The sequence below is a fragment of the Doryrhamphus excisus genome, linkage group LG10 (assembly GCF_037039965.1).
Source record: "Doryrhamphus excisus strain RoL-2023G ecotype Guam linkage group LG10, RoL_Dexc_Guam_v1.1, whole genome shotgun sequence".
Lineage (NCBI taxonomy): Eukaryota > Metazoa > Chordata > Actinopteri > Syngnathiformes > Syngnathidae > Doryrhamphus > Doryrhamphus excisus.
This window is the reverse complement of record NC_136366.1, coordinates 18,361,597-18,380,480: the sequence shown is the minus strand read 5'-3', so window position 1 is coordinate 18,380,480 and position 18,884 is coordinate 18,361,597. Positions and strand designations below refer to the sequence as shown.

At 44.0% G+C, this 18,884-nt stretch overlaps 1 protein-coding gene across 1 annotated transcript; it reads left to right on the top strand.

Annotated features, from left to right (window-relative positions):
* smyd1a (SET and MYND domain containing 1a) lies at nucleotides 1-18,717 on the top strand. The gene is made up of 10 exons (XM_058062041.2): nucleotides 1-300; nucleotides 2,075-2,251; nucleotides 5,906-6,119; nucleotides 6,206-6,336; nucleotides 7,533-7,571; nucleotides 8,236-8,422; nucleotides 9,060-9,152; nucleotides 9,219-9,382; nucleotides 10,054-10,222; nucleotides 18,470-18,717. Exons 1-10 carry the CDS (start codon nucleotides 164-166, stop codon nucleotides 18,539-18,541), a joined length of 1,383 nt encoding a protein of 460 aa, XP_057918024.2. The 5' UTR covers nucleotides 1-163; the 3' UTR covers nucleotides 18,542-18,717.
* The last annotated feature ends 167 nt before the right edge of the window (nucleotides 18,718-18,884 follow it).

Here is an 18,884-nt window from a genome sequence, read left to right as displayed (position 1 = left end):
CTTAGAGGAGGTGAATGTATTTTTGGCTGTAGCATGGGCCAGGCCAAGGAGGCCAGAGACCCTGAATGTGTGCAAGAATTTCATCAGAAGCCACCAGTGTAATTAGTCTAGCCTCTGTTGCTGTTTTCTCCTTTTTGTTTTTGCTTTTTGTTTTGTTTGTGCAATGACGGTAGGCAACATGGACAGTGCTGAGCTGTTTGATGCAGGACAGAAAGGCCGCGGCCTGAAGGCGGGCAGAGAGCTCAATGCTGGGGAGGTAGTGTTTGCAGAGGCCAGCTTTGCTGCTGTGGTCTTTGACAGGTAGGAGGATCATGACAGCGTCCTTATACAGACACACACATCAAGTGATGGTTTACTAACTTAGTTACAGGTCGTTCCTCCATCCCATTGGCGATGTGACCTCATTTCCAAATTCTCAACTGTCCTGACATCAGCAAATAGATATACAGTAGCTGGCAAGGTGTCATGTGACCCTAAGGTTGACTTTATTCTGGATTTTAAAGTGCAATAACTGTGTCAGATCTAATGTTCGAAGAATGAAGGAAGAACATTGCCTGATGACCGAGAGTTTAATTTTAAGTACAGTCGTCCCGCGTTTGTCACAGTCAATTGCTTCCAGACTAGATAAGCCACGATAAGTGAATTATTGAAGTAGGATATATTAATAAATTGAATAAGTTTGATATTTATTTATTTAGTGCTATTGGTCAGGGGTGCCTTTTAAGAGGGGAATTGCAAGGTCATCTGACTGCTAGGTGATCTGAAAGAAGGAACCATACACTCACCTTAATTTAGACAAAAACACAGTTGACTGTCTTTTTCAAGAGAACATACTGTATATTATATATTTCAAAAGAACATAAAGTATATCATATCACTGACTGGTGGAGGACTAGCAGGACTTTCACAGTGGGTGAATCTGGTGTCTTCCACCGCTGTTCAGTGCAGTGTTTTTCAAGACTTTGCTGCGTTAAAATTGTTAAATTGTGTGAGGAAATAAAAGTTGCAATAAATGGAAGTATTTTCCCTTTGCATAGGGACATTTGTTAAAGACCAAGCCATGAATGAGGAAATATAAAAAAATGAGAAAAGCATCTTAGCAACATGGCAAAGCCAGAGTTCACCTGCATTCCTGCAAGGATAAGACTCTCAGCCTTCACATGAATAGAAAATACAAGAACAGCTTTCACATTTAAAAGTCTTTAATGCTGAGCATGGCTAAACAATGCTAATACAGGAATCCCTCATTTATCGTGGTTAACTAGTTCCAGACCTGACTGTGATAAGCACATTTCTGCAAAGTCGTATTCCGTCTATTAAAAATTGAATATTTTATGAATATTATTAGTTATAGTATAGAACCTCTCGATGACTTTATAATTATGGTTTTTGACATTATTAAACCCCACAGTCATAAAAGAACAGCCCATAGTCACCTTTACACTTCAATTACCCAATATAGTAATAACGGACTATAAGCTATTTCAGACATAAATAAGACAAATTTTGTTTTGTTTTGTTTCCCCAATACTGTTCGTCTAGAAAAGGACTTCAGTTAAAGGAAACCTATTGTGCTTTTTCCACTTTTCGAACCTATAAATGTTGTTACAATGTTGTATTCTCGTGTTAAACGATGCCAAAGCCTCACATAATGAGGTTTGCATATTTGGAACTCAGCCCTGAAAGCAGTTTTGGATGGTAGTATTTCCGACCACTGAGTTCCTCAGGAGCGCTTGGTAGTGTTATCAATCACAGCCGGGGTTGGAGTAAATGAAACAGACCGTTTAGGTCGGAAGCAGGAAGTCCATGGAAACAATTCAGAAGGAGGTGCAGATTCTGGAAGATCGATAAAGCTTTCTGTGCGGGTTATCGGGTGTAGCTGCTCTATTGGAATCCACAACTCAACTGACAGCAATGAGTATAATACGTCCCCTTTTAGAATTGCTGGCAATTGGTTTGTTATGCTTGTCTATGCAGTGTTTCGTGGGTAATGCGGTGGGCCCAATTTTGTAGGATTTTTTTATGATTTATGAATACATACAGAACTAGCTCAATACTCTCTGCGTTCTCACAGCATGTTCATGCAGGTGTGCCACAGCTGCTTCCGCCAGCAGGCCAAGTTGCATCGTTGTGCCCAATGTCAGTTTGCCTACTACTGCAACCGAACCTGCCAGACTGCATGCTGGGATGAACACAAGAAGGAGTGTGCGGCCATCAAGAAGGTCGGCAAGGCGCCAAATCAGAATGTTCGGTAAGACATCTTAGCTGAAAGCTGGACTGATTGTGAGTGAAGAATACATAAACTAAATTTTTGGGGATCATTTACTTGTTTTGTCCTGTCCAGGCATTTAGGCAAATAGTGCTATCGATCTAAATACCCCTACATGCTAAACCGATTTGCTCTGCCAGGGAAAAGTATAAGCTACAATGCAAAATCAAATTGTCATAGCATACTAACTGGTAGCAACATTCTCCTGAGATAAGCTTGGTCTCTGGAACCCCAGACATCTTTACATTGTGAAACAATTTTTCTCACACCATAAACTCCATTTTTCGACAGCCAGTTTTCGCTGTTAAATTTATGTAGTCATTTTGGTGGTTTACAGTAGTACCTTGTTTTTGGTTATTCATTGGTTCCAAAAGGTCCAGTAACAGTGAAACATACAAACAAACAAAGCAAATGTTTCCATAGTAAGTACAGTTGTGCCTTGGTTAACATTACTGATCTGTTACAGTAGGTCCATATAGTGATATATATAGCACATCATGAGTGGTTCAAGACTTGTCATCCTTGTATTTAGCACCTTGTGTTTCTTGAATTGGCTCATCGTTGTGCATTGTTTGAGTTCCTTACTCAATCCATTCCATAGTTTGATTCCACATACAGAAATGCTATGGCTTTTTAACGTAGTCCTAGCATATAAGTGTTTCAAATTTAGTTCTTCCCTGAGATCATATATCCATCCACCCGTTCATCTTCGACTGCTTATCTAAGGTCGGGAGGCAGGGAGACCCAGACTTCCATTCCACGGTAACTTCGTCCGACTCCTCCTTCTGGATTCCAAGGTGCTCCCAGGCCAGTTGGGAGACATAGTCTCTCCAACGTATCCTGGCGTGTCCTGCACACCTCCCCAGGGCGGCGTCCAGGAGGCATTCTACCAGATGCCCAAGCCACCTCATGTGGCACCTCGCAATGTGGAGAAATAGTGGTTCCACTCCAAGTCTCCCCCGGATGACAGTGCTTCTCACTTCATCTCTCAGGGAGAGCCCAGCCACCCTGCGGAGAAAACTAATTTTGGCCGTTTGTACCCACGATCTTGTCTTTTCGGTCACTACACAAAGCTCGTGATCATAGGTGAGGGTAGGAATGTACATCGACTGGTAAATTGAGAGCTTTGCCTTTTGGCTCTGCTCTCTCTTCACCACAAAGGACTGATGTAGGGCATCACTGCAGATGACGATTTGCCTGTCGAACTCGTGTTCCATCTTTCCCTCCCTCTGAGACCCCGAGGTACTTATAATCCTCCACGTGGGGCAAGATCTCATCCCCGACCCAGAGATGGCATTCCACCCTTTTCCGGGCGAGAACCATGGCCTCAGGCTTGGAGGTGCTGATTCTTATCCTGGCCGCTTCACACTCGGCTGCGAACCGATCCAGGGATAGTTGAAGGTCACGGCTCGATGAAGCCAGCAGGACCACATCATCTGCAAAAAGCAGAGACCCAATCATTTAGCCACCAAACGCCCTGGCTCTGCCTAGAGATTCTGTCCATAAAAGTAATAAACAGAATCGGTGACAAAGGGCAGCCTTGGTGCAGTCCAACCCTCACTGAAAATGGGTCCGACTTATTTCTGGCAATGTGAACCAAACTCTGACGCCAGTCATACAGGGAATGAACAGCCTGAATTAGCTTGTCCGATACTCCATATTCCTGGAGTACTTCCCACAGAATTCCCAGAGAACACGGTTGAATGTCTTCTCCAAGTCCACAAAACACATGTAGACTGCTTGGGAAAACTCCCTTTCATCCTCAAGGATCCTTCTGAGAGTATAGAGCTGGTCCACACCACCACACCTCCTTAATCCGAGATTCAACTGTCCGGCAGATCCTCCTCTCCAGAAACCCTGAATAGACCTTTCCGGGAAGGCTGAGGATTGTGATGCCACGATGGTTGGAACATATCCTCCGGTCCCCCTTCTTAAAACGGGGGACCACCACCCCAGTCTGACAATCCAGCGGTACTGTCCCTAATGTCCATGTGGTGCTGTAGAGCCGTGTCAACCAAGACACGCCCACAGCATCCTCGCACACCATCTCAGGCTCCATCCCTACCAGAGAGGTGACAGAGAGCTAGCTTCTGTAGCTGAGGATTGGACCGCCAAGGTCCTGAGTGTCAGCCTCGATGCACCACCATGCAAGTTGTTACGTGGGAACTGCAGTGGCAACCACAGTGTGCACCGCAGCTGATGACCGAGCCACTCTCGTCACATTTACCTACCTCAGAAAGGATGTTAAGTTGTACAATTTGGAGGTCTTGCACCCTTGTTTTTGGTACTCTTGTCTCTTTTGTTTGGTCCTTGTGTTTGGTACATTGAGCCCGTGGCCCACATGTGCAAGTATCGCAAGATTACATCTTGCATGTGTCAACCAAAATGGCGGCGTAAACAAACTTGCTGGTATTTTGGACACTAAACGGACAAACGCAACATAAGGCAAATTTTTTGCAAAGATTTTGGATGTTAACCAAAAAACCCGCTAACCAGGACGGACGTTAACCAAGGTACCACTGTATAGTAAAACCAATGAATCTGTTGCAGACACCCAAAAATCTGAAAAGAAAAATACATTTTATAGAGAATAGAGGACTGAAATGGATTCAGCATGAGTTGATGTTGCAAAGGGAATAATTTATGTTACATTCTCATCTGAGTTTGCCAAATGAATGTGCCTCACAGGACACCGTAACATTGTGTCAGCTATGTGTTGACATGTTGGGTGACATGATCCAGCATGTGTGGTCGAGAACTGAGGCAAATTTTTTGTCGAAAACCGAATCAGATGAAAACCGGGGCATTTGAAAACCAAGGTTGGGCTGTATTTTGAACACAGCAGTGAAAGTTCCATTGAAAGTTCCACGGCAAACTACATGGTGTTGGATTGTCATCTGTCAATCGTCATCTGGGAGAAACTCGGAGAAGAGCCGCTGCTGTTCCGCATTGAGAGGAACCAGATGATGGTGTCCTGGCATCTGGTCAGGATGCCTCATCGGCGCCTCCCTGTGGAGGTGTTCAGGGTATGTCTGACCAGTCGGACACATTTCAGAGAATGTGTCTCTCAGTTGGCCTAGGAATGTCTCTGGATCAGTTGGGAGGAGCTGGATGAGGTCACTGGGGAAAGAAAAGCTTGGGATCTTTACCTCATGCTGCTGCCCCTGGAATCCAAAGATAGATGATAGCTAGATGGAACATGGTGAAAAAAAAATAAACAGTAAAAAAAACACCCAGTGAACTTTGTCAGAAACAGTTTGCTTCTCCGTCCCTCTTCATCACACAGGCAGACGCTGCTTTGCAAATAAACGTCTGGTATCAAAGCCTGGTCCTCCCGGAGCTGCTGTGACGCATGCAATCCCAGCACTGCCTCAACTTTCAGAAACGTTTGAAATGATTCTGATTAGACAAATGGTTCAAGACGTATAGAGTATGTGGCTAATATGAAAATGCTAAACAAGCTGTAGTTTATCCCTTCCTGGACTACAATAACAACTTGTGTTTATTGTTTAGCTTGATCAGGGCTTTTGTGTGTCATGAGTTTATGTTCTTACTCCAGGATATCCTTTGGGCCTCTGACTGTGTTGATCATGGACTGAAACAACCACTTATGTACTCTTCTTATTTCCCCTGCAGTCTGGCTGCACGAGTGCTGTGGCGCCTTCACAGGGACACAGGCATTGTGGCAGACAATCAGATGATCTCAGTGGACCAGCTGGAGGACCACGTGTCCAACCTACCAGGGGACAGCCTCAGAAAGCTTGAGAGTGATGTCCAGAGCTTGCTGGGATATTGGTCTTATGGAAAGAAACAGCACTCAGTCGACTACATCTCACACATCTTTGGCATTGTAACAATGAACACAGAAAGCTGTTTTTGTTCCTCCTGGACCACCGCATTATTTTCCAAATGCTCCTCTTTTTTGTGTACATGTAGATTAAATGCAACGGATTCACACTGAGTGACCAGAGTGGGCTGCAAGTTGTCGGTGTGGGCCTTTTTCCCAACCTGTGTCTGGTCAACCATGACTGCTGGCCCAACTGCTCTGTTGTCCTCAACCACGGCAAGTATGTATCATCTAACAAACGTTTTATACCAAAGGCCACATACTGAAAACTGAACGGTGCAAAGGCCACGTAGATATTTTGAAAAGGAAAACATGCAGATATGCTTAAAAGATCCCCTGGTTAAAAGTAACATGCAAACTCCACACAGAGATGTCTGAGGATGGAATCGAACTCGGGTCACCTCGCTGAGGGGCCTACGCACTCACCACTTACTGCTGTGCAGCCCTGTCATAGTATTACCACTTAAAAAATAACAACTTTTTTTATTTGATATTTAAACTTCTTGCAACTAAAATGACATTATTTTTATCATAATATTACAATTTGGGTTGCACGGTAGTCGAGTGGTTAGCGCACAGACCTCACAGTTCAATCCCACCCTCGGCCATCGCTGTGTGAAGTTTGCATGTTCTCCCTATGCATGCATGGGTTTTCTCCGGGTACTCCGGTTTCCTCCCACATTCCAAAAACATGCTAGGTTAATTGGCGACTCCAAATTGTCCATAGGTATGAATGTGAGTGTGAATGGTTGTTTGCCTATATGTGCCCTGTGATTGGCTGGCGACCAGTCCAAGGTGTACCCCACCTCTTGCCTGAAAACAGCTGGGATAGGCTCCAGCACCCTCCGCGACCCTCGCGAGGATAAGCAGTACAAAATGAATGAATATTACAATGTTGTTCTCGTAAAATTATAACTTTTCATGTGATTTTCCTCTCTTTATTTTCTCCCTGTATTTAAATAAAATACTGCTGATTTTTAGATTTTTTTTCTGTTAGAGCTAAAATCCCACGCTGTCAACTCAACATCCAGCACGACTCTTAAGGCTTCAGTGAGGTTTTACCTTTGTACATGCACACACTATGGCAGTGCTTCTCGGAAAGCAGGGCCCCCCACCCCCTGTGGGGGGAGTGAGAGGCAGATCTGCCAACATGTATGACCTTGTCATACGTGCAATTTGACACTTCAATACGCTTGTATGCTCACTGCTCTCCATTTTGTTGCATTATGCTGGTTTCAGTATTGACTTCAGTCTGTACATATAAATAAATAGATATCAGTTTCTCACTATTATTTAAATTTGGGGGGCACAAAACCTTTCTGTCCCCCATTTTGGGCATGACAGAAAATAATTGAGAACCACTGCCCTATGGTAACCATAGTGTTTCTCACACTACGTGTCCCTTTCTTTTTACAGCCAAACTGCCCTGAGCTCTGCTCTTCACTCTCAGAGCAGGTACGTACAGCCCGTGCTCACCTGAACTATTTTGGATCAAGAACAGGAGACATTTGCCTGCAAAACTGCAAAAATGCCAATAAGGCTCTCTAAGTGTCACTGTTTCAATTATTATCAGTCCAAATATATGTTTTTTTTATATATATATATTTCCAAGTACATTTGTGTCAAATAAGGACGTGGAACCTTGGTTAACATCATTTATCCGTTCCAGAAGGTCAGACTAAAATGTACTCTAACACTCAATTCATCCCAGTGTATAGGAAAATCATATAAATCTGATGAATGTGTTCCAAAACATTGTTTGACATGCAGAAAACAATTGGAAATGCATATAAATGAATGTATAGGCTAAATGGTCATTTAAGGCCAGATCAACATGTATGTATGTAATGTATGAGTATGTATGTATGAGAGTATGTAATAGTTTTATTTTGTATGTATTAACATTTATTTTGATACCCTCGTAATCTGTGTGGTGTGGTTACATTGTGTGTTCCACGTGTTACTTGTGTTATTTTTGGTTTCACCGTAAGTAAGGGAGGTGTTTGCTTTGATGATGTCCTGTTAGTTTGAAATAAACATTTCCATGGGTGTCTCAGTTGCTCCGGCCTCTTGACGTGTCTCCCAATTTGAAACTGATCAATATTTTCTTCTTTGCCAGGATTGAGCTGCGAGCTTTAGAAAAAATCCCTGAGGGTCAGGAGCTGACCGTGAGCTATGTGGACTTTCTCAACCTGTCAGCTGAGCGTAAGAAGAAGCTGGAGGAGTGTTTCCACTTTGAGTGCACATGCCAGCACTGCAGCCAACACCTCAAGGATGACTTGATGATGGCTGCTGCAGACAGCAAGGTGAGGCAATTGTGTGGATTTCAATCTAATCTATGTGTTTGCTCGGCTCCTCATAAACGTGTGTGTATGAGCTTCTGATCTGATTGACTGATACGGATGTGAGAGTTAAAACACGCCAGTTTTTACTGAATCGGATACACAGGTATTTGTCTCCATAACTTATTGACTTGGAAAGTCATTGTCTAACTGTATTAACCCTGACAGATCTGCGCCTTGCCTCAAATCAAAATCCTTTCACCTATTAGCACACATACTGGACTGGAGTGAGGGACACAAGATTATACAGGAAAAATAATTATACATAAATAAATAATACGTAATTATTCTAAGAATTAAAAAAACTCATAGGTTGATCAGAAATCCACTGTAGGAAGCCACAAGAGGACGTCCTCACAGGACGTTACACTTCTGTTGGAAATAATTCAGTGTAACCACAAGCAATCGACAAACCAAATAAATCAATAAACCTAAATTCATATGAATTGTCCTAAAATCAGTTTGCTGAGCTTTTCAGCTTTACATAGACGTATAGCATGTGTACAATGATGATGACTATCTATTATTATTAATAAAGCAATAAGGCCTTCAGTATGGGGCACAATCGTCTGACAGGTTAATACATGTATGTCCCTCACAGCCATCCACTGAGAAGCTGGAAGAGGTCACTGCCTTCACTGAAGACTGTCTGGAGAAGATCGAGAAGTTCCGAATGGAGGGAAATTTCCACGAGGTACATTTGCTTCCTGGTGTCACACCATTTTCACTGTGGCTCTTAACTGGCTCGGTCTGCTTTTAGGTGGTGAAGCTGTGTCGTGAGTGTTTGCAAAAGCAGGAGAACGTTCTGGCTGACACTCACCTGTCCAGACTGCGCGTGCTGAGTGTAGCCAGCGAGGTGCTGTCATACCAGCGCTCGTTCTCTGAGGCTACAGCATACGCTGGGAGGCTGGTGAATGGATACATGTAAGTTTGCCACCTTATCCATGCTCTTATTTAGTGACAAATGTCAACACAAAGCTTATCCAACCTGGGGTGTCCAAAGTGTGGCCCAAGGTAAAGTGACTCAAGTGTATTTCACTCTTCTGACTGTGCCTCTTCGTTGTCCTGGTGCTACTCTGCTGTACTATGGCGTTTTTGTATCCTTGTTAAAACATATTCCTCTTGTCATCATATTTCCCTATATACGTACGTCTATGTACAGTATGTACAGTAAATTTGGCAAGTAGAACTAGTTCTGTACTGCAGGGGAAGGCATGGAGGAGACTGACTAACAAATCTGCAAAACAGCAAGTCCGCGAAAAGGTGAATCGTGATGTTGCGAGGGATCCCTGTAGGTGGAAAATGTAAAAAACAAAAAATTTGAAAAAACAGCTCTCTGCAAAGGTCCAAAATAACGAGTGCAAAATTGTGTGAGCAAAGTCAATAATGGTATGTACTATTAATGGGGGTGTTGCAGGTGATCAACAATGATTGCTTGTGCAATTTAGAACAGGTGCAAAAGTGTTGCGGAGTGTTGAAATGAGGAGTTTTGAGGGGTCTTACCATGAAAGTCATATTTTGCATCAGGTTCTTTCATGAACATGCGGTACTACAGCTCAAGAAAATCATTTCAACTTAACCTGTATCGTCCACAGGAAGTTATACCACCACAATAATCCCCTGTTGGGTTTGGCCATCATGCGTGCAGGCGTCATACACTGGCAGGCGGGGCAGACTGAGCAGGGCCACAGCATGATCTGCCAGGCCTTTGGCATTCTCATGGTCACCCACGGGCCCAACCACGCTGTCACCAAAGACCTGGAGGTAAGGCCATGTGCTCGTGACAGTAAGTTTATGCAACATTGATTGTTGGGTTCTTATACAAGATGTCCTCAGTGCAAGTGCAAGTACATGTTCCATATTTACGACCGCAATGTATGTCACTCTAAAGTATAAAAAATATGTCATGAAAAGGAGAAAAAAACAAGTACTGTAAGTGGAACTGCACTATAAGTTGCATTAATGAAACAGGTGTGTACAAAGTGTGGTCCGGGGGCCATTGGTGCAATGTGACTGTATTGGCCTGTGGCATATTCTAAAAATACTTTTAAAAAAAATATTTTAAAAATCCAACAACAGCGTCATAAAATAGAAATTAGGGCTGTCAAATGGTTACAATCTTGAAGTTTTTAAATTAATCATGATTAATCACCATGTCTCACAATGTCTGAAATATGTCTGAAATATGCCCAAATTTAAAGGGCAGGATTTTGTATGTATTAACAGGGCCAAAATGTAAATCAAATGAAGTGATGGCACACGTCTGAAAATCTATTTACCTCACACTGGTTTATTTAATTCTCACCTGGAGTCAGCTGGGATAGGCTCCAGCATACCCCCACGACCCTTGTGAGGATACGCAGCACAGAAGATGGATGGATGGTTGCCTTAATTGCCAATTATTTGAATCAGACTTGAAATGTTTTATGATAAGCAATGAGGAGTTGCGTTCACAAAACACCACATCATTTAGCTAAATAGCTTTTGACCCAGTTCAGAACTAATCCTCTTATTCCATACCTTTCTAATTTAGTTATTAGGATGTCATGATTGATTGTATCAAAGGCTTTTGTCAGATCCATGAATACTGTGGCTGTACACTTCCTGTGATCTATAGCATTAGTGATTTCCTCCATAATTTTAATCAGTGGCATGGAGGTAGAAATGTTAGCTCTGTATCTATACTGACTATCTGATAGTAATTTGTTTGCATTAATTAATTTATCCAGCCTATTGTTGAATAGCTTCTCAATTTTGAAGAATTGTAGTAGTAAGGAAACTGGCCGATTGACAGTTTGTAAATTGGTGTTTGTCACCATTTTTAAAAATTGGAACAACCTTAGTTGTTTTTATTTCTTTGGGAAATCTTCTGGTATGAAAAGATAAATTACTGATGTACATAAGCGGTTGTACGATCTCGTTGACTACTGTTTTTATAGTGTCCATTTCCATTCCATTACAATCAGTTGATGTTTTTGCTTTACAACTTTTGACAATGTCGATGTTTCCTTTTTTGTTACATCTGTCAGAAACATAGAATTAGGATTCCTTTCTATTGTTTCATTCTTTTCCTCGCTTGTCCTTTGTTTCCGAAACCCTTCTTCTAGTTTGGGACCAATATTGACAAAGTAGTTAATGAACTTTTCAACCGTCTCATCCATGTCCATGTCATCATTATAGGTGTTTCCCACCATGAAATAATTAGGGTAGTCTGTCTTTGTTTTTCCTGATAATACTGTAACGGAGCGGCCGGCGAGGGCGGGGCTAAAAGCCCACCGGTCGGCGAGTCCCACAGAGGGTGACCAAATACATAGCGTACAGGAACATCTGGAACTAACTCGCCAAGTCAAAGTGCATACGTGCAATGGTTGTTGGTCCTCCCCTAAAGTGCATACACTAAGCCAGTTGAGACAGCACAACCCCAGAGCGGCATCTACTGCCTAAATTAAGCCGAACACGCTTTCGGAGGTCCCCAGAAAAAGGTAGAAGTAGTGTGCGCAACAACCGCTTAATATAACGAGCAAAACAAAAGCATAACAAGACCAGTGGCTTACTGAAACACAAAATTATAAACACGTTAACCACTGCCAACTGAATATGTATAACAAAAGAAAAACGAAAACTACCTTCACCGTGATCTCCACAGCTAAACCAGGTCAGGCACGATCGGCACTTCTCCGCTGCAGGTGACGCGCTGATAAAAAGGAAGCAATTTGCCATTTAATAGACCGCCTGATTCGCGCAGCTGCGCACGGTGGCTGCCCATGATATGTTTGGGGGAGTGCTGGCCGTCTGACTTTTGGCTTTCAACTATAGCCGGAGCCGAGTCACCAAAATCACCCCATTACAATACTATTTAGAATGCCCCAGTTTGCTCGAATATTGTTTTTGTGCTTGTCTAATAGTTGGCTGTAATATTTCTTCAGACACACTCTTGTAGTCAACTTATTTTTATAAGTCTTATATGTTCTTTCTGATTGTCTAGTCCAGGGGTCGGGAACCTTTTTGGCGAAGAGAGCCATGAAGGCCAGATATTTTAAAATGTGTATCTGTGAGAGCCATATACATTTTTTTAAACATTGAATGCAATAAAATGTGTGCATTTTTATGTAAGACCAACAGTTTTAGATATAATGGGCTCTAATTACGTAGACCAGGCACACTACCCCACGCCAATGGGGTGTGGCCAGCACACTTTCGTGAGCAGCGCAGTGTCTAATAATAAATCAAATACTTGTTGCCATTAATACAACTTCTGCTGCTGCATAGTTTTGCACCATACTCCGTAGACGTATTTCATTCTTTTGGCCATCTTCGTCAGAAGGCTTGGTTCTGCAGCTTTAGCTATTTGACTAAAGGAGGAAAGTTTACATTTACATGTTTTTTTGACATCTCAATGAGCGAGGTAGACTACAGCATTACCCAGTAATAATCAAGTTTTGGTGTTTGACCTGGAAAATATCATCAGGAAAGATAGATATGGTTGGCCGTATTGCAGCAGAATATAGATGGACAAATTAAAATGCATAAGAAAGTTGTTGATTTTGAATATTATTTTTAACATTTCTGTGATGGTTTACTTTAAAATGTTAGCAAAAATAAATTTTTATTGTGGTAAGAAATGCTCGAGAGCCAGATACAGTCATCAAAAGAGCCCAACCTGGCTCCCGAGCCATAGGTTCCCTACCTCTGGTCTAGTCTGTTGAATGATGAATTTCCCGTATAGTGTGTTCTTCTTGCAAGCATTAGTAAGTCCTTTTGTCATCCATGGCTGGTTGTTTTTCTTTTGCTTCTTTGACTTTTCTCTCCAGGGAAAGTTCTTATCGTACAGCTTCATATAGGTATGTAGAAAGTGTTCGTATCCTTCATCCACGTCTTTGTAGCCTCTGTTGGTCTGTTGTTGTAATGATGCTTGTAAATTGTGAACACTGGAAGATGATCACTGATGTCTTTATCAAAGTCATTGGTGAATATATTCTCGATTCAAGTGGCACAGTGGTCGGTTATTCTACTTGGTCTGGTGATTTTGGGAAACAAACTTAAGCTGTACATTGTATCTATAAAATCGTCAATTACCTTGTTCTTGTGTGGATTCAGCAGATTGATATTGAAGTCTCCACAAATGAAAATATTTTTTTGATTGTTATCTGAAAAGGTTGTTTTGATCCAATCTTCAAACATTTCTATCCTTGAGTGTGGCGTTCTGTATAAACAACTTATGTACACGTTTTTGCTTTCTTCTTTAGATTTCAATTGTTATGCATTCTAAGATATTGTCAATAGCAACTGACATATTCTTTACCACTTGTAATGTAATTGTTTGTCCACATACAGGGCGACTCCTCCTCCCCTTGTGTTGTTCCTGTTGATGCAGGTCATCTCATAAGCTTCCAACTCAAAGCCCGTGCCTTTATCCTTGTTCAGCCAGGTTTCCGAGATTGCGATTACTTTGAAAAGTTTCTTGAATACATTCAAATATTGTTTGATGTTGTCATAGTTTGCGTACATGCTTCAGCAGTTTATATGTATGATTGACAACTTGTCATCAATATTTAAATTGTTATTGTATTGCTCTTCTGTTTAATAACGACAGTCAATTCTCCATCCATTCCATCCATTTTCCTCCGCTTATCCGGGTCGGGTGGCAGCAGTCTTAGTCGGGAAGCAAAGACTTCCTGGTCCCCGGCCACCTCCTCCAGCTCCACCGGGAGGACACCAAGGCGTTCCCAGGCCAGCTGTGAGACATAATCCCTCCAGCGTGTCCTAGGTCTGCCCTGGGGCCTTTTCCCGGCTGGGCATGCCCGGAACACCTCACCAGGGAGGCGTCCGGGAGGTATCCGGACTAGATGCCCGAGCCACCTCAACTGACTCCTCTCGATGTGAAGGAGAAGCGGCTCTACTCTGAGCCCCTCCCGGATGGCTGAGCTCCTCACCCTATCTCTTAGGGTGAGTCCAGCTACCCTACGGAGGAAACTCATTTCAGCCGCCTGTATCCGCGATCTCATTCTTTCGGTCATGACCCAAAGCTCATGACCATAGGTGAGGGTGGGAACATAGATTGACTGGTAAATTGAGAGCTTTGCCCTCCGGCTCAGCTCTCTTTTCACCACCACGGTCCGGTACAGCGACCGCAATACTGCCGAGGCTGCGCTGATCTGTCTGTCGACCTCACGCTCCCACTTTCCCTCACTTGTGAACAAGACCCCGAGATACTTAAACTCCTCCACCTGGGGCAGGACCTCATTCCCACTCCACCCTTTTCCGACTGAGAACCATGGCCTCTGATTTGGAGGTACTGAGTCTCATCCCAGACGCTTCACACTCAGATGCAAACCGTCCCAGTAAACGCTGAAGGTCACAGCCCGAAGAGGCCATAAGAACCACATCAATCCCGTACTCCCGGAGCACCCCCCAAAGGACGCCACGAGGGACACAGTTGAATGCCTTTTCCAGATCCACAAAACACATGTAGACTGGTTGGGCAAACTCCCATGCACCCTCAAGAACCATCGTGAGGGTTTAGAGCTGGTCCAGTGTTCCACGACCAGGACGAAAACCGCATTGGACCTCTTGTAACAAAGGTTCGACCAACGGTCATACCCTTCTCTCCAGCACCCTGGAATAGACTTTTCCAGGGAGGAGTGTGATCCCCCCGTAGTTGGAACACACCCTCCAGTCACCCTTCTTGAAAAGGGGGACCACCACCCCGATCTGCCAATCCAAAGGTACTGTTCCCGACTTCCACGCAATGTTGAAGAGACGTGCCAGCCAAGACAGTCCCTCAACATCCAGAGCCTTGAGAAATTCCGGGCGGAACTCATCCACCCTCGGAGCTTTGTCACTGAGGAGCGTTTTGACCACCCCAGATACCTCAGCCACGGTGATGGCACTGTCCACGTATGTGTCCTCAGACAGAACCTCTCTGAGGCATCATCATCGGGCTCGGGGCCTGCCGCCACGACTGTCACCGACCACCTTGCGGCTGCAGCTCCAGTCAGCTGCCTCAGCAATGGAGATACGGAATATGGCCCATTCGGACTCAATATCCCGGTCCTACCCCGGGATGCAGGTGAAGCTCTGCCAGAGGTGAGAGTTGAAGACTCGACGAACGGGAGACTCTGCTAGACGTTCCCAGCACACCCTCACTACTCGTTTGGGTCTCCCAGGTCTGTCCAGCATCCTCCCCCTCCAACTCATCACCCGGTGGTGATCAGTTGACAGCTCATCCCCTCTCTTCACCTGTGTGTCCAGAACATGCGGACGCAGGTCTGATGATACGACTACAAGGTCGATCATAAACCGGCGTCCTAGGGTGTCCTGTTGCCAAGTGCACTTATGGATATCCCTATGTTCGAACATGGTGTTAGTTATGGACAAACTGTGGTTCGCACAGAAGTCCAGTAACATCACACCGCACGGGTTCAGATCAGGGAGGCCGTTCCTCCCAATCACGCCCCTCCAGGTCACACTGTCATTGCCCACATGGGCGTTGAAGTCTCCCAGTAGAACGATGGAGTCACCAGCTGGGGTGCTGTCCAGCACCCCCCTGATGGGCTCCAAAAAGGCCGGGTACTCCGAACTGCTGTTTGGCGCATACGCACAAATGACAGTCAGGACCCTTTCCCCAGCCCGAAGGCGTAGGGAAATGACCCTCTCGTTCACCGGGGCTGACTCCAACACAGAGGCATCAAGCCGGGGGGCTATTAATAAGCCCACACCCGCTTGCCGCCTCTCCCCTGCAGCAACTCCAGAGCAGAACAAGGTCCAGCCGGAGCCCAAACTGTGGGTCGAGGTGAGTCCGACTATGTCTAGTCGGAATGTCTCAACCTCTCGCACAAGTTCAGGTTCCTTCCCCACCAGAGAAGTGACATTCCATGTCCCAAGAACCAGATTTGGCCGCCGAAGACCAAGTTGCCCAGGCACCCGCCCTTGACCGCCATCCAACACACAATGCACCGTACCCTTATGCTTGCCCCCGTAGGTAGTGGGTCTACGAGGGGGAGATCCCGTGTGGCTTCTTCGGGCTGGGCCCGGCCGGGCCCCACGGGTGAAGGCCCGACCACCATGCGCTCGCCTGCGAGCCCCTCCCCCGGGCTTGGCTCCAGGGTGAGGCCTTCGTATCCCACATCTGGGCGAGGTACAGTTCCTCCTCTTGTTTTTATTCATATGGGTCTTCTGAGTCACTCTTGGTCTGTCCCGTCACCTCGGACCTGTTTGCCTTGGGAGACCCTACCAGGGGCATATAGCCCCAGACAACATAGCTCCTCGGATCACTCGGGAACTCAAACCCCTCCACCACGATAAGGTGGTGATTCACGGAGGGGCAGTCAATTATCCTGTGTGATAAAAAAAAATGTGTCCGGATCTATGTCCTTTTCCAATTCCAATTGTTTGTGATTTGTAGAGCCAAAGGTGTCCAATTGTAGATCGTCTTGTGTCATAATGGTGATGTTTAAGCCGTTTCCCATTTTCAAGTTAGAGTAATCTCAGTACTGTTCCAGATCCACAATATTTTTGACAACGAGCACACTAGCTTCCGGTCCTCCCTTTAACTGTATGAACATTTTGCAGTTGGCACTCCAAGTAGCTTGACTCTTTCCCTGCTTTCTCAGGTCATATGCTTTCTTCGCAATTTCAGTATTGCGTTTGGTCAGGTGGTCATTCATGTAGACATTTGTACCTTCCAGCTTCGTTCCTTGTTTTAGTACAGCTGTCTTGGATTTCCTGTTAGTGAACTTGACGATGATGACGGGTGTGCTTCTGTTCCTGCCATACAGTGGGATACAAGTGTCATGGATTTGATGTCAACATCTACCTCTTTAGATGTTAGGAAATCCACTACTTGTTGCTCCGTTGAGGCAACGTCCATTTCATCTGCTTCCAAGAATATCCACTTCTTATACACTTCTCAAATAGCCAATTTGCCTTTAACTATATGTTATTGTTATGTTATGTTGTGTTATGTTATGAAGTTTGTCTACCACACCGTAATGTTTATAAAGGTAACAGTTAGCAACATAAACAAATACACAGCAACATAACATCTCCCCTATAAGCAGTAGACTAAACACACTAAAATAGCATGCTTATAATAGCATGATTTAGTGGCAATGGCTAACTTAGCTCAGCATCCCAACACATTACATTATCACGGTGCAAAAACCGTCTAGCATTGCAAGAATGAGAGATATAACTCGCGTTTATAGACTGTCTGTCTAGTGTTGCGATGACGAATGGACTAGAGACGTCTGAGATACGTAAATGATGTTTGAATTGCAGAAATAAGTTATAAAGAAGTCTATGTGACTCTGTGGGGAGCCACACTGTGCCACCGCCTGTTGTCATAGAGATGGGTGGCTTGCCCTATGCGCATGCGTTAAATGTAAATGAAAAATGTAGTAGAAATTTTTAAGAAAAAGGATATTTAGTCGTACTATTATAAGAAACAAACAAAACAATGAACAATGTTAAATTTTTTGTCAAATTACATTACAGAAAAAGAGTCTAAATAAAGTCTAAATAATTGGGAATAAAGTCATCATTTTGACAATTTACAAGAAGAAACTTGGAAGGCGTACCTCAATGAATAATTCTCTTCATTTTTTCTTGAAAAGTAACAATTCACTGTAACTAATTGCAAATGTGGCCAACACTGGTTGTAACCATGAAATGTCAGAACACAAGATGTTGTAACCTGGCCACTTGGACTTCATCTAGTGGGCCATTCATTCATTTATTTTCTACCGCTTATCCTCACGAGGGGTGCTGGAGCCTATCCCAGCTGTCTTCGGGCGAGAGGTGGGGTACACCCTATACTGGTCGCCAGCCAATCACAGGGCATATATAGACAAACAACCGTTCACACTCACATTCATACCTATGGACAATTTGGAGTCGTCAATTAACCTAGCATGTTTTTGGAATGTGGGAGGAAACCGGGAGGAAACTCACACTTGTCCATGCATCAGATAAAGTGCAATGTTAATGTGGAGTCTTTCTGCCCACCTTTAGTCAATGCGTATGCAGACTGAGATGGAACTGAAGAAGAAGGAGAAGGAGGAAGAGGAAGTGGCCTTATCCTGAGCTATGCTAACTTCAACAAACAGCTGTAAGCGCCTTTGGTGAAGTGGAAGAATGCCCAATTGGCTCAATGCATGCTGACAAAGACTCAGAAAGAAAATAAAATGAGCAACATTGATATTACATCTTGTGTACAGCAATGGCAATAAAACATGTGGAACACAATGTGTTCTGACCCCCTCCTCACCATCAGGAAGTCACTTGTGTTATGCCCATCCAACACCTTTCATCAAATACACGGGGTGTCCCTCAAGTCTGGACACAGCAAAAATGGTGTCGTTCCTCGCTATACATCGTGTTTAAATACGGGTGGTCCCGCAAATAACATGGAATGACCACATTTTCA